Source organism: Thermobia domestica, chromosome 9, assembly GCF_964235325.1.
Source record: "Thermobia domestica chromosome 9, izTheDome1.hap1.1, whole genome shotgun sequence".
Classification (NCBI taxonomy): Eukaryota; Metazoa; Arthropoda; class Insecta; order Zygentoma; family Lepismatidae; genus Thermobia; species Thermobia domestica.
Genome location: NC_137462.1, coordinates 170,165,377 through 170,182,302, shown reverse-complemented (window position 1 = coordinate 170,182,302; position 16,926 = coordinate 170,165,377). Strand labels below are relative to the sequence as shown.

General features: G+C 33.5%; 1 protein-coding gene across 4 annotated transcripts in view; it reads left to right on the top strand.

The window, feature by feature from the left end:
• The window catches only part of Grp170 (hypoxia up-regulated Grp170 co-chaperone protein), a 181,522-nt gene extending 175,799 nt beyond the window's left edge, over positions 1–5,723 (top strand). For all 4 annotated transcript variants that reach the window (XM_081772184.1, XM_081772182.1, XM_081772185.1 and 1 more), the window contains one exon: positions 1,109–5,723. In XM_081772184.1, coding sequence (XP_081628310.1) covers positions 1,109–1,112 — 4 coding nt within the window. In that variant the 3' untranslated portion in view covers positions 1,113–5,723. The remainder of the gene's footprint in view (positions 1–1,108) is intronic.
• Positions 5,724–16,926: the final 11,203 nt, after the last annotated feature.

Genomic DNA, 16,926 nt, shown 5'->3' with positions numbered 1-16,926 from the left:
TATTTTGAGCAGTGCAAAGATCACTGAACTCGGTGTTTGGAAGCAAGAGAAGACTAGTTTGAAGGGAATTAGGACGAGGAAAACATTAGGTGAGTATGGTGATGTTCCAGAATCAGGGTCAAATAGTTTTCAGACAGTCCTTGTATACAGACCTGGGTATATAGTAATACTTAGCACATACATTTGTATCTTTCATTGTATCCTTCTTATATTTACTATCCAACTAGTAATCTACTTTTATTTTTTCCGAAGATCGTTTAAGTTTAGGATATTTCTCAGATATAGAACTAAATGTTAGCAGTATTTCACTCCAGAACTTGCGGCTTAAAACAGTGAGATTTGTGCTGACCTTTGTGCGGAAAACCCAACTAATTCGTATCTAAGTTAATATCCACATATTTATACATTGTGATTCTAAATCTTCTTTTGGAAAACTTTCTTTGATGTTATATGTCCTATTCGAATATTCTGCATAAAACTTTAATAATAATAATAATAATAATAATAATAATAATAATAATAATAATAATAATAATAATAATAATAATAATAATAATAATAAAGAAGTAATCACTGAAATTACATATTTAAAGATTTCTTCTGTTAAGAAATTGGAAAAAGTTTTTTGTAAACTATTTAACAGAATTATAGTAGTTTAAAAGGTATAATTCTAATTATAATATTATGGAAATAAATAATCTGAATCACCACAGAATCGAAAGTATTAGAAACTAACAAAAATGTTCTATAGTAAAGAAATACACACTTGTTGTAAAGGAGCAAATAGCCTCGCTGCTGATGTCTAAATTAAACCGTCAATCAATCTTGTTAAAATACTTACTAATTACACATATAGCGTAGGAACGCTGTCTCACAACCACGAATTACCTTGCTAGATATTTTCGAGTTCTCTACGTATCTTCGTGATAGCGTATATGAATGTTATTTTAGTTAAACCGAATAACAAGCGTTATATTACGATGTGATCAATTTATGTACAAAATATGTTAAACGTCCTGTATTAAATTAGCAAAATTACTATACAGTGAATATTACAAGAAATACAAACTTGTTTCTGTTAATTTATATTACTTATTTTCTTTTTCAGGTGACGAAGAGAAAGAATCGATAAAAGAAGAAGTGCATACTGAACTTTAACAGATGGTGATAATTTAGATTTGTCTGACATTTGTTAGGTATACTTTAAGTTGTAGTTACAGCAAGATCATAAACAGTGACAGGTTTAAATTGGGTGTAAACAAGGAATTCCCTTTTACGGCCTTCATAAACCAAGAAGAAAGTGCATTTGGACCTCGTTACGGCTCAACTGGACATGAACAAATCTGACAAAGTGGAGCGACATTTTTTCTTTCTTTGAAAAAAGAAAAGAAAAAGAAATCAGTGATTTTGAATGTTTCAGGAAGGATGCACAAGCTACTCTTTCGATTCTGCTGTAGCGCTCCAGTTTGTGATTAAATTATCATAGGATATATGCGTGATTGTTGGTCTGTACGTGCGTGTGTTCTAGAGGGAGAATGCGTGTTTGTTGTGGGTGTAAAACATTGTTATATGTATATGAATGCAGGTGCATTTATTCCGTATTATTCGACTCTCCAGTTAATTGTCACGCGATTCCGTGTGATAACTACTACTAACTACACAGTTAATTAGATGGTATATCTGTGATCAAATTGATTGTAGCACACATTAAATCTGAAGTATTTGAAATTATATATATTGGCAAGTATTTTCGCTTTAGTCCAATCAGAGTTTGATCTAATTAGTTTTTATATTGTACTGATCTACTTTTTGTTTACTATCGCAAAAAGAGAAGAAAAAAAGAAAATAAGTGTGTGTCAAATTTTCAGTTATACGAATCGTAGTATTTTGTCTGTACATAATACCTTGACAAGAAAAGTTCATGTGACTCACAAGTTTGTCACTTGATTGTCCATTCCACATTTTTTCTTTATTAATGGCACGTTCCAAGATGTTTGTGAAAAGCATAATTCTTTTAGTTGTATGCATTCATACACAGTATTTGTGGTGGGATTGTAGTTGTTCTTGTGTTATTTATTATTTTCATAGAGAGTAGCTTGTGACCATATCAAAATGGAGTGAGGTTGTTCCTTTCGTAATTGAGAATATTTATGTATTGTTGAGATACTTTGTACTTGAAGTTAGTCTATGAAGAAAGAATAGTGAAAATAATTTTCTGAAAGTCTTTTAAATTTATAATTTATTTTAACCAAAATAAAGAAAAGAAAGAAAAAATGGAAAGAGCAAAATACCAAAGTTAGATCTTTATTTGTTTCATCTCATGGGTGTCATAGATAAGTTTGCTTTCATGTATTATGTTCAACGTATCATAAAATCTTCATTTTAGTTAATGAATCTGTCATGGAAGAATTGCATTTATGGGAATGATTCATGTTACGCACACACAACTTTATTCTATATCAATTGGTAGGTGATTTGTAATTTCTTGCCCCCTCCACTTGATAAGTTAAATAGTAATAAAACATAGATGCAAGAAATACATACTGTTTGGGAGTAATAAATAATGTTGAGACTATGAAATGATTGTTTACGCACTTTTGTGTTCACACAATCAAATAAAACTACATATCTGTTCAAAATTGCATTAACTAAGTATATTGAAACACAATTATATACATTGCCGTTAAATTTAGTTCAGCGGGTTGGTATCGATTTTGGGGGGTTCATAAAACGTGACTTCATGTGGTTGACGTTAGTAATGTCATAATAATTCTGGAAATCCTAGTTAATGTTTCAATATATTGAAACATTCTTTTGCTTCATTGAACACGCATAATTTTCATCCCATTGTTCAATCGATCGATAAGCGACAGCTAAAATATTTCACTTCAGGAACATACCTTATTCATTTACAAATTCTAAATGATTATGTGATAGTTGGCTAAATGACGTAAAATAATTGTACGAATTTTATTTGTAACTGAAATTACAGGCAATATTTCCCTCCTTTAAGAGGTTTTATGTTTAAATTTTATTTCGTAAGAGATATTCGTAAGGTATATATACGTTTTATTAGCAGATGATAGAGTACCATCGTAGGTAACGGCCTTTTACTTTTAAAAAAAATATTTATATTATTATTATTATTATCATTATTATTATCGGTGAAACTAAATTGCTTCTAGCTATTTTGTATATTTATTTTTCAGAGCGTAGCTAGCCGCGAAGTGAGTCTCGAAATCTACGTCCCAACATATAAGGCAGTAAAAAGGAAGTTTTTAAAGTGAAATTGGCTTTCATCTTACTTCAAATCTTATTCATTGCACTTCAATCTTTCGATTCTCCCCTGGAGTCTTGTATGTGTATATATAGTGAGACTAAAAAAAAATAAACGTACGTGTTAACACAACAAACAAAAAGCATTTAAAAGAAAACCAATGTATTTCAGTATTTTAGACCCAAAAGCTTCAAAAACTGTATTTAGAACCAAACTTTTAACTAAGAATATTCTGTTTTAAGAACCTGTTTATATATATATATATATATATATATATATATATATATATATATATATATATATATATAGAAAACATCCATTGTTTAACGTAGATAAAGTTTGACTAAATAACAGTTAGCAGACAAGGTACATTAAGAACTGGTAGAATAACAGCACCAATATGAGTTGGCAGTTTTTACTTGCCAAACGAAGTAACACTCCTGCCAGAATCTTTAATTTCACAGCGAATTACACCGTCGCGTAACGAATGATTTGCAGCAATACACAGGACAGTGAAAAATGTCTTTTTTAATGGTCTTCCTCGTGAGTTTATTCCTGTCTTATTTCTGCTGTGGCTTGTAGCACATGTACTTTTGGTACACAAGGTTCCAGGTTGTGTTCCTGGTAGAACATTTTAGTTTCCACTTCAAACTGTAGGTCTTGTCCCATATACCCTTTCTGCTGATAAAGGTCGTAAATACAAATCAATCTATCTTTTTTTTCTTTTCTTCTTAATGTTTTATTACTATTTCAATCCTCGGTGAACAAGCCTGTGGTTAAGAGACGAAAGCTTGCAAGTGCAAAGGTCAGAATTTGAAGTAAGTGAAATGATTGGCAATATTCCTCAACGTCTAAATACTATCTAAAAGTCTTTATTCCATATCAATACAATTAGTTAACCTTAAAAAATAAAACACAATTCTTGTTTCTAAGAAAGTAGAATGTCTATGCTTATATCATGTAAATAAATTCTTCTAAAAGAACTTGAGTACATACTTGTCGATTGTATGTAGTACTAAAACTAAGCGAAATATGACCAAAGAAAGAATTGCTGCGCCAATCATCATAGAAAGTATTGCCTAATATAGTCTTAAGTTCGACTTGCTACATTAATATATAGAAGCAAGGTTGGTGTATTAAATAGATGCAGTTAGTAATCTGTCATATATATATGAGAATGGAGTCTAAATATCAATCAAAAAGAGTTTAAGAGCATAGATTCATCCTATTGAGCTTTGCACGCTATCACTCATATCTAATCTGGTTTGAAACCGTACGTCACAGGTTGAAAGAAGTCGAAGTGTCGCATTAAGTAATTAATAATGCTCTGGTTTCTTTATATTCGGAATTATTACTCTTCGCTACTAGTTTTCCTTGTTTAAATGTGCAATAATCTTATTCTCCGTTTAAATATCCTTAACCACTGATTTTTAGTTTCCATTCTAATGCATATCACTTGCCATTTTTGTATTACTGTTTAAACTACTATTTTCTTTTCACATGTAGAAAAAAGGAGTTACTTATTAAGGAAGTTGTTCTTAACGTATAACTTCCTCCAATTATTTTCACTTTATTCAACGTATTTGTTCGGTGTTTGGTTAACTATAAAGTTAGAAAATCTGCAAGACAATTTGAAAAATGTAGAAATGGATTGGGTATGTTATTTCTTTTCGTATGTTAAAAAAATAATCGGAACCATTTACCTTAATGCGATATATTATACTAAATTTCTTTAATCGTAAATTCCTAGCTGCAAATAGTTCAAGTAAGATAGTAAGTCTATATTGATAACGGTGAACTGAATTAATTGATATGTTTGTAATGTATGTTAGTAACATTAGTTATTGACCTGAAAATATTTATTTAAATGTTCTATATGTCGGAAACTGATCATTTCTGTATTTAAAAGAAAATGAGCAAGATTTACTGTGATAAACTAATCAATTAAACTAGAGATGAAATGTGTCAAACTAAAACTATACGTTTTAATTAAATTTCTTTTCTCATAAAATAATAATAAAAGAACTATTTTTTAACATATTCCTAGAAGGCTTCAGCTAGAAAAATTAGTGCAAGAAGGTGTGTTCGTTAAACATATACATTATTATTGCTAAACTTGTATTACATTATAGAGACCTGGCTATATATGAATAATTCCCATATTTTCTATATAATAATTGTAACTCATATGCTGCGTCTCTGTAAACAAAATTGTAATAGTGTAGTGATCATACTTAAAAAGGGAATGAAATAATATGGTACCGAAAAACATTGAATATTGTTGTAAAGGCAAAAATAGACTTGTAACTGGCAAGTCAAATATTTGGCTTAATTCTTAGTTGTGGGTGCATCATTTCAAGTTAAGAAAAGTGGTTGTTAACGGTGTGAGAGTGCAATGATGTTGATATTTGACACACAATTGTTGAATATACGTAGTTTCTTGAAACTAAGTTGTTACTTTTTTCTCCTTTATTTTCCCCTTTGAGAGTGTTAAAAATACAAAGGAAGTGTATATTATCTCCTTTTCAAAGCGACCTTTTGTTATACTTTCATTATTATTAGTTTCACGATATGTAATAAATACTAGTATAAATAAGCGGTAGAAAAGGCGATGATTTCTCATTAGAGCCTCTCCCTTTGTAGGCCGAAACTTGAAATCTCTAGTTTTAACATCCCACAGTTATGCCCTTTAGGCTAAAGAAGATGGCTGGTAGATGAAAGTGAAAGCCTTGGTGAAAGTACAATGTAGGAGGAAACGGGAGAGCTCCGAAGAAACCCACTGACATGATGTTGTAGACCAAAAGTTGAATCTCAATTACTTTCAACAACAAAATCCTTTTTCTCGAATTGAAGTATGTTAATCGCGTAGCCGTATTTATTTTTTTTTCTATTTACTTCTTTTAGATTATATATATATATAATATTATGACTGAAGTTATTTGGAAGTTATCATACGTCAATCATCAATTATCCTCTAAAAATTTAGGTGCTTACTTTTTAAACCTATTATTGCAGGGTTCTTACTGCTCAGGGAAGCTAGGGAAAATCGTACAAGTCAGGGAAACTAAGGGAAAAAGACTGAAAATCAGGGAAAGTCAGGAAAATTTTATAAAATATATTTTTTCTAACATTAATTGTACACCAATTTCAGCTTAGCCAACCATTAATGATAACAGTATAGAATGTTGGTCAGATTTTTATGGCTGGTAATTGAAATGTACGTGGGACATTCCATGTAAAATCAACCAATGAAATGACGAAATCTGACCTGATGATCTTAGGTTTTTGTAAAAATTGGTGCACAGCTTTATTACAGTGGGAGATGAAAAAATTACAAATATTACCTCTCTACTCCTGAAAGTGTCCTCATACAGGGTGTTCAAAAATGTCAAAAAAGGCATTTTTTCAGTTACAGTGATTATTAAAAAGTGTCATAAAATGGTTAATATGTGCACTAGAGACATAAAACAAACACCATTGGAAAGCTTAAAGACTGCTCTACAAATTGTTATATATTAAAAAATCTGCAAAATAAAAAATAACACTTCAAAAATTCAAATTAAAATTTGAATTTTGAATTTCGCATAGAAATGTCACTGTGAATTTGCTCAAAATTGTCCAGATTGTAGTCTCATGTGTGTACTAAAACACCACAAAGTTGCATTTTGGGCACTCAATGGGATCCGATTCAAAATTCAACATAAACCAAACATTACAAGATTTTGACCATGTGAATATCTGGGTTCAGATCGATAACGTTTTGCCTGTAGCCATTTACCTGCAGCATCGAAGGAATTTATATTCAACTTCATTTGTTTCTTGATGTATTCATTTGAATTTACACAATTATCCACCTTTCGAGTTACTAAGAGAGGTATTACGTTTCCGAACAGTACACAATACAGGTCATTATTCTTGTTAGTCAATATGGATTTTTCTAAATTTATATTGGCTACATTGATACAAGTTATTTTCATTCCCCCCTGAACTTCAAAAATTACTTCCACGGTAATTTTCATTTCAAGAAAGGGAAGAAAAATTTGAATCTTATTTTTAAAAAAATAAAAAATAAAAAAATTCCTCTGCACAGAATTGAGACCAGTAAAGAATGAAGTATTGGATTTACCCTCCTAGCTCTCTCCCAATTTCTTTTGAGTTCCACAATAAATCTTCTAAAATTCTAAAATTTATATATACACACTCTCTCTTTTCTGTAATCCCCAGAGCTTGGGATATTAAAATCAGTAAAGGGTGTGAACGGTCCCTCCTGTAGAATGGATTACTTTCCCAAATTTTAAAAAATGTGGTCCACGACAATTTCCGTTACAACCGTTCAATGTTGGTGTAATATGTCGTGCACTTTGTTTAAAGCTTCCCAATCATTCATTCCACGTGAGCTGAAATCAGCAAAGAATTAAGTAGTGGTATTCTTGTCCCCCACCCCGACCCGTCCTCCTACGATTTTTTTTTTTTTTTTATTATTATTTATTTATTATTATAGATAGAATTCCGCGATAGCGTATGTAAAACTCATATTTTAAGTTTTGATACAATATTATGCTTATTTTCTTTGACTCTTTTCCATAACACACTGTGCTTAGGATTAAAATCAAGAATGAGCAGTGCATTTAGTTCCCTAATACGGTATGCAGTATTCCCCCTTCCTTCCGATTAAGAAATATGGTCCAAGATATCTTTCGTAAAAATTTCGGAAATTTATTATACAATCTGACACAATTCGTGTACAAGGTTTTGCTTATATTAGCATATTTTTGATGCATTACAAATATGTCACTACCTTGCCTTGCATTATGGCAATGAACATTTTTGTTAAAGATAAAAAAGATGCTGGTTTTTCACAGTAAAAAGAATAGATATATAGATGTATAAGCTGGGAAGTATCAAAATTTTTGCTTCAATGAAAACCTTTTTACATGTCGATTCTGTGGGTAATCCAAAAATTATTCTAATCGCTTTCTTTTACAATCGGAAAGTGCTTCAACTATTTTCAGCCGATCCGCAGTGTATTATGCCGAAGTTAATTAATGAATTATACTTGGCGTAGTAAAAGCTAAGAAGTGCTTCTCGCGACACAGTACCTTGAAGTTTGTATAAGGCAAAACACACGCTACTTAGTTTCTTGTTTAAAGGAGATATGAGCAGACCATGAAAGATCGTCACTTAGATTACACCTAAAAGCTTGGTCATCCAAGAATATTGGAGTAAGTTAGAAAATATTTTTATTCTAGGTGATATACGCGCTATTTCCTGTTAACCATTTTACTAATTTGTCCGTAAAAATGCCAGATTTCCTCTCAACGTCTTCTATTGATTTTCCTAATATTATCATACTGATGTCATCAGCATATAGAATACATTTTGCTGGATACATATATTCTAACAAGTCATTTATATATATCAGGAAGAGAATAGGACCCAAAAAGGAACCTTGAGGAACACCTCGGATTACAGTTGATAAAGACGAACAAGTTGTTTGAAACCAATCTGCAGCTAATTTAGATATTTGTACCACTTGTTGTCTACTGGATAAAAAAGAAAGAAACCACTCTTGTGAGCTACTACTCTAATACCATAGGCATACAACTGGCTAAAAAGGCAAGAATAATTTAATTTACAAGGGTAATAATATACAAGATCAGTAGTAGCCAATGTCTTCAAACCAGTATACGCCACTGACTTATATCGGCGTCTTGAGCAACCTCAGAAACAGGTAACCAGTTTTCACTAATTACAGCGCGTGCAATCGCAGCATATTAGTCATCTGTTGATGTGGAAGGTCGTTCAATTAATCCTTGAGCCTTCGGCAGCCTAACTTCTGCCTTGCGTAAAACCAATCAATCATAACACTGCGTTCGGCTCTGTATTCATCCTTCTATGCTTGGTTAGGTATTTGGAATGTTTTCGTAAAAATCTGGAAGCCCCCACTCCCAAACTTTCACGCAGAGGCGTCTTTCTCTAATTCCTTCATTTTGCTTTTTCACTAAGCCGGCGAGCAGCTTGTTACCTCGGCAACTAATACATAGATCGGAACCCAATAAAAAGAGATATGTTTTATCAAATTGTTTCGCTATGTTTGCACGGTAGCCGGAGTACCCCACCTGCAGCAATTTTCACGCTATTTAAAAAGTTCGTGCTTTTTTTTTTTTTTTTTTTTTTTTTTTAACATATCTCGTGTTCTTACTAGATGCCATACCCATTTCCAGTTGTCTTGGCAACTTTGCGTCCGGAATTTTCGAGCACTGTATATATACTTTTTTGTGTGAACGACCCTTAATGAGTTTCTAGTTACGTCACTGCTATGACTACACAGAGAGCAGCCAATCTCGTTCGCATCCATATTGTAAATATAGTGTGATGATGCAATGCACATAAGCAAGCGGAAAGTCTATTTAACCCCTTCACGTACATGGGACATGTTTGTCCCATTTATAATTTTTACTATAGATCTCTTAAAATACTTAAATGATCATTCCTAAGAACATTTTTGTAACTATCAAGGACGAAACTGATAAATAGCAAGAATTGCGTAGCCAACATTGAATTTTACATCGTTTTCCATAGAATGGAAAGTAGTAGCTTTCCATGGTGTTCTTCTGGCATCGTATCTCTCTAGCTACGGTAAGTGGATTTAGGATTATTAAGAATTTTTAAATATATTTATGTGGCATTTCATCAAATTCATGAAAAAATGTACAAACTATAGAGCAAAAACTATGTTGGGACATCCGTGTCCCTATGTACTTCAAGGGTACATCGCTGTGATATTTTAGACTTTTTTGGTCCTTTACTTTTGAAACAATTCATTTATTGAAAAAGGAATCATTACTCTTCCCAGAATATTTATCTTGTCCTAAACACTACTTTAAACAGGGATTTCTCCAGGATCTCCAGTTTGAACTTGAATATGTCCCAAGCTCACATTTTTTAAATCTCCTTTCAGGATGTCAGCATTACGTGAGTTTGTCGTCAAGGATTTGGAAATCATTCAAGTTTTACATGCTAAGAATAGTGACAATGAATAAAATTTTCACCTGCTCGAAGAGGACAGATAGTTCCTGGTAGAATATATTGAAGAAGTGACACGTTATAGAAAATCCTGATATCGCCCACTCAAATCGAAGCTCGAATGTGAAAGCAATAAGTCTACCTACCCCAACGGAGCAGGAAACAGAAATGGTCAAATACCTCAGATGCTAAAAGCTATGTTCCCCTTGATTTCAACTGGAAACGTCAGTATAAGCCTAGACATTTCTCCGATAATAATTTCGATTTTGGAAAAATTCTAGTCCTCGATGTAGAAGAGAGTCATGTATTCCCAGACTTAATGATATTTTCTTGTCGGTCATAAATTTCAATATTTCGGTTAAACTTATAGTTGAAGAATATGTAGGATACGCTCAACAACACGATATGGCAATTATCATAAACAGTCCTGAGTTGAAAGCCTTTCTTGGAATTAACGTTCTAATGAGTTAGCATGTTCTGCCAAAAATTAGAAACTATTGATCGAGTAAACCTGATTTGCTTATTCTGTATGTTGCTTAGGTAATGCTACTACATCGATTTGAAGAAATTCGGAAACATTAACATTTTTCTAATAACGAAACTCAGCTAGAAAACAGAAAACAGCATCGTATGATCGTGCTAATAAAATCAGGTCTATAATAATTCATCTAAATAAAATAAAAGTTGCCAAAATGCTATGAATTCAACTAAAAGTCAGACCAAAGATGAACACATAGTCATAACATTATGAATCAATATGTAAAAACCAACCTAAAAAATGGGGCTTCAAAATGTATTGTAGGTGCGATTCAAAAACTGGTTACCTCTTCGAATATGATCTGTACACAGGGAAGAAACATGATAGTAATCAAGAGGTAGATCTTGGTGAATCAGTTGTTTTCCAAGTAACAAAATCAATCTGGGGTTTTTGTTGCAAAGTGTATGTTGATAATTTCTTTAATTCACCTGCTCCACAATACATATTACAAGAAAAGAAGGCAAAATGATGTGGGACACTACGTAAGAGCAAGAGAAATACGCCCAAGACCTTTCCAGTTGACCAGGACATGAAAAGAGATGATATTTACTCCGTTTGGACTGATTGACCAGTATTCCAGTAGGAAAAGGGGATTATCTAAAACTGTAAATACAAGATGTGAAAGTGTAGTTTCACCACAAGAACTAGGGTACTGCTTGTTCAAAGCACAGTAACGAAAGCACTGTGTAAATTGTTCTTTTGAAAAAATTGAAAACATCACTAACAATGTGTGTTCAGCGTGCAATCTTCCTCTGTTTTGTAGTGGGTCGTAATTGTTTTCAGGCATACCACTGCCGTACAGCTGAGTTATTTTCTTTCGTTTCTGCGCTGGCATACTTGCAGTAAATGCGAAATTTATAGTTGAAATTCTATGTACAAATTCTCAGAAAAATGTACAATTTGGTACCTTTGACGTACATTGGGACAAATATGTCCCCGCCGATTTTCCATATTTAATAGTAAAATATTGTAAAAAATTAGTAATTAGTATTTACATTTAGCCCAAAATCTACAATAAATACTAACGATATCAAAAGTATATTATGTGGTTCACTTAAGTACGTGAAAGGGTTAAAATTTAAGCGCCATATTCATAGATGCATCTTTATCAAAAATTATCTCAAGATCTGCTTTGAGAAGTGAATTGCTGTTTTACAATCCTACTGACACGTGAGGTATAGGTTTTCAGTAAGAATGTCTTGATAAAAATGGCTTTTTGTCCTTTTCTCAAGATAAATTTTCTATCTCGTTATTTCATTATCGAAGAAAATTGACAACAAGAATGAAAATTTTCTGCAAGACGAATAGCAGTCTTGACCAAAATGCGCTTTTTTCTTTTAAAAAAAGTTCTCAAAACATGTTCATAAACAAGATTTGTCTCAAGATGGAAATTTCATCAAAGATTATTATTATTATTAACTCGAAATATATATAAATACATTTTACTCAAGACCAACGGCACTGACTTTCCAAAATTTATGTGGGTGCATATCAATGCCAGGATGTGTTAGCCCATATGTTTTGAGGGAAGTCTCGATATTTGGTTGATTTATTTTTAGTTAAAATCTATTTGAACACTGTCATAAAGGGCTGTGCTGTGATAAAATATACCGGTACTATAAGGATAATTGGGGCTGCCCTAGCTCAGTCTGTAACACAGGTGACTTAAACGCAATAGAAAGGGGTTCAAACCCGGCTCGAAATTATAAATCTTGTGGGTGCAGCGCACCTACAAGATTGATTGTGTGGGTGCCGGAGCACCCATGTCGGTGTTGCTCAAGACAAGCTTTTAGTGGGCATCATCTATGAATACAGCCTAAATAAAACTTCTTGTGACTGATATTACAAGAAATAGAAAAAGCGAGGGAGTAATGATAAAATACTTTTTAAATTTTTGATGGTTCAGGTGCTCTTGTGAACTGCATAAGGCGATATCATTATTTTCATTCCACCAATTCCTTCATAATCATTTATTTTCATTAGTCGAGGTTAAATGCTGTCTCGCCGGACCAGTTTTAGGAAATTTACCGGGTAAATTGGAGATTTTATTTAAGTTTGTGAGGAAGAGTGAGTGAAAGTCAGGTAAGGGGAATATCAAAAGTTAAGAAAGTGGTTGTATTTGCTGATTGTTTTTCAGCGGCGTAGCGTAAGGGAACGCCGGTATGCCCGGCATCCCCTGTTAATAAGAAAAAGTACGTATTTCATTGTATATAAATTGCATCACAATTATTTTCACTGCAATCTTTTGGATATGCTCTCTAGTCTTACTTTGATAAGCGGAACCTACGCATGCGCGTCACTCAGATGCACATTTTCTATCTTTCCTCTTGTCGTATCACTCTGTGTGTCGTATGCTATGTTCCTTGGGCATCCAGGCCTACTGAAAGAAACGGGGTTTTCGTCTGCTTTCTGTCGAGTGCGCATGCCCAACTACTTGCTTTCTTAACTCTCTTCATCCCTTGCAACTCTACATTTTGCTTTAGATATACGCTGGCATATCTTCAAGTATTTCCAACTCTATCTATTTTGAACTAAGCTATAGTTACTGTACAGAACGTACGAGCGCTAACGTCAAGGAAATAGAACAAAACAGAAATGGCTAGTTCAATGTCTTTTTGAAGCATGTCGGTTTTGTAAATAATAGTATAAAAATAGTTATGCTTTAATCGTAATTAAATGCATCGTAATTGCAATCTTAATTAAAGGCAAACTATTAATCATCATCATAAATACATAGTATGTCCAGTGGCGTGGCCAGAAACTCTTTGAGGGAGCTCACACACACAAGCATGAATATAAAACATTCTGTAGAATCACGGTCACCAAGCTGGCAAAGATTGCTTGGGCCCTTCAGTCATTGGCACATATCCCGAGGAGATGAGGGGACATGTCCCCTCCATCCGATTTGAAATTGTGATTTGTATCCAAATGCCACAAAGGAAAGTGGGATGAAATTTAGATCCCTTGACTTCTTTCATTTTTTAAAAAAGAATCGTGTTTTTTTTTTTTAAAAAAAAAAACAAGTGTCCTAAAATTTTATTGTGGATGTGTAAATAGAAACATATCAATTATAAATATGCATGTATCAGGCACGTAGCCAAGGGGGGGGTCCGGGGGGTCCGGACCCCCCCCCTTCGAGACCAGAAATGAAAAAAAAATAAAGAAGGATGAAAAAATGAAATGAGAAAAAGAAGGATCGCGTTAAAAATTTTTAAAAAATCAGGAAGCTTTTGGTTACTCTTTCTTATGAGGAGATTTGTATTACTTCAAATACATGGTGGCGAGGTGAGAGAGATATCCTGGAAGAGTCAGAGAATTTGAAATTTCTAGAAAAGTAACGGAATTCTCAGAATTTCTGTTACTAGTCAAGGGGATTTCAAGGGAGATTTCAAGCTTGCGAAAGTATAATACCGTTGTGTAACAACGTGGACATTTTTTGTCATAAATTTTCGTCATCGCATTCTTGCAGTATCAAACATGTTATTTCAAAAACAATTTTCTACTGCTCCCTTAACCTGTCATTGGAACAGACAGTAGTTGACAGAATAAAAAAAAAAAAAATATATATATATATATAGGGTTCGACTCCCGGCGGGAGCTCATGTGGTTCGGATTTCACGTTAATCAGTAGGTCCACGTCTCATATAGCCGCGCTGCTGAAAAGGGACGTTAAACTCAAAATCAACTTAACTCAAAAATTTACATGGAAAGAAAGTTCTGTTAACATTTGATTCAACAGAGAAAGAAACGCAGATATTGTAAAATATTTTACAAGATATTATTGAGTATGTACTTTTTATAATAGTGAATATGTACTTTTTATTTTATAATAGTTGGGGTAATAATGAAAGGAAAATTGTTTTATTTGAATGAACAGAGGAAGGATGTAAATATTGTGAAATCTTTATCAGCACGTTTATTATTATTATTATTATTATTATTATTATTATTATTATTATTATTATTATTATTATTATTATTATTATTTTACTCGAGATTTCTTATAGTTTGTTACTAAAATACTTACCAACATATCCTCATTTTATTGTCCTAACAAACCAATATATGTTGATAGTAAAGTAGTCTAGATTGATCGAGCTCCTGGGCATTCAGAATTTCATGTCACGCCCCCCCCCCCCCGTTACGAAATCCTGGCTGAACAAACCAACATATGTTCCAGTAAAATAGTTTAGAATGATCGAGCCTCTGTTGTGATGACCACAGTATTTCATGTCACGGACCCCCCCCTTCACGAAATCCTGGCTACGTGCCTGCATGTATTCAGATTTCAGAATGTGTTCACGGCACTTGATACGTATCACAATTTCATCTACATCGCCTAGTATATAATATACAACAGGTTCACCTCAGAAATCATATTCATCTACCGTAATATGAGTTTCATCACCCCTTCCCCCAGAGTAGGCCTCAAATCTGCCCTCCTCCAAATGTTGAAGACAACTCTGATCCTCCACAGCATTGTTTTTCAACTTCATAAATATTTTGAACATCGCTTTAAAAAAAATGAGAACGGTCTTACCCGTCCCCCGAATGTTGAAGACAGATTTGCGCCCTTGCCATTAGTATCTGGATATCTGACAACGAAATACATACACCGAAACAGGCCCCCAGAGTCAAGGTGACCAGAACTTTTACTTTCGAAAACGGGACGCATACGAATCGGCGACGGGGGAAGGGAGGAATTCCACATTGCATTTTGGAACTCAGCAGTGTTCTCAATTTACAAAATACACAAGTAAGAATGATAACATAGTATTTCTAACTTAAGTACTACCCAAAAATATTTTTAACTACTTCAACACTCAGAATTCCCACTCAATTTCCACTTGAACTGCAGAACACTCAATTCTCATTTGAATATTCAGAAGTTCTAGGCACGGCTGAACCTTCCCAATGAGTGTTGGTACGGAAAAGTGTAGAATTAGCATTGACCATTTATATTTTGGATAATAATTACGGGACACCTGGGTCATGTTTGCTTAAAAACGGGACAATTAGGCGTCCCGTTTGAAACCGGAATCAGAAAAAAACCGGGACAACGGTTGAAAATAAGGGACTGTCCCGGCTAAAACGGGACGTCTGATCAGCTTGCCCAGAGTTGGTTTAAGTGTTTTCTATTTGCATCTTCAAATGATATACCTATACACTCAGGCCCATATTCACGAATGGGCGTCTGAGTTCCGGACTCAAGATGACAAATTTCTAGGGGTGACTTTTTAAAGAACGAGATTGAAGTATGATATGCGGAGAAAGAAGCTGCTCACGAGAAAGAAATAAAAGGAACTATACTGGAAACAATGTTCATACAACAGCGGGGCCGAGTTTTCTTGTCACACGGTAGTGGTAAGAAGAAGCTGAGACAATTGCTTATTGGTATTTGACGTAATCCACGCATTTGCTTCTGTATGCCCCACTAGGCCACCAATTAGGGAGCCCCCCCCCTATATTTTTTACAACCCTATATTTGCCATCAGTATAGCTAGTGTTGTAAAAAAACGGTTTTTTTCTATGAAGTTTTTTTCAATAAAAAACATCGTTCTTTTTCATGTTTTTTTCAAATGTCTGTTTTTTTTCTGGCAACTATTATTTATTGATTTACGTTGCAGATTATTGAAATAATCAACAGAACTTGAGTCGAAGCCCTCGTAACTTACAAATCTTTTGTTTCTTTGTACGTATATACTAGCAAAATTGTGTGATTATTCCTTTCGGCCCCAGGTCATTTTTGGCGTTTTCCAGTTAGTGACTTATTGCTCAAAAACCATTCATTCGATTGATATCGTTAAGGCCTTGTTTTTTAGAAAATAGATGTGACTATTTTTTGGTGTAAGTTGCATTGCAGTGTTGCCAATGGGTGGGAAATTATTGAGGGAAATGTAGGGGTAAAAATTTACAAAAAAATCCCTAACCGAATTTCTTTTTTTTTTTTTTTTTGTATCTAGTACCACTCCTGCTATATGGGTTCAAATCACCTAAAAGAATCTTTGGTGTGTTGACAAGGTACAGTGAAATCCTGTAGTCGCTTGCTTCCATCCAAAGAGAGAAAGAAAAAATTGTCATACAC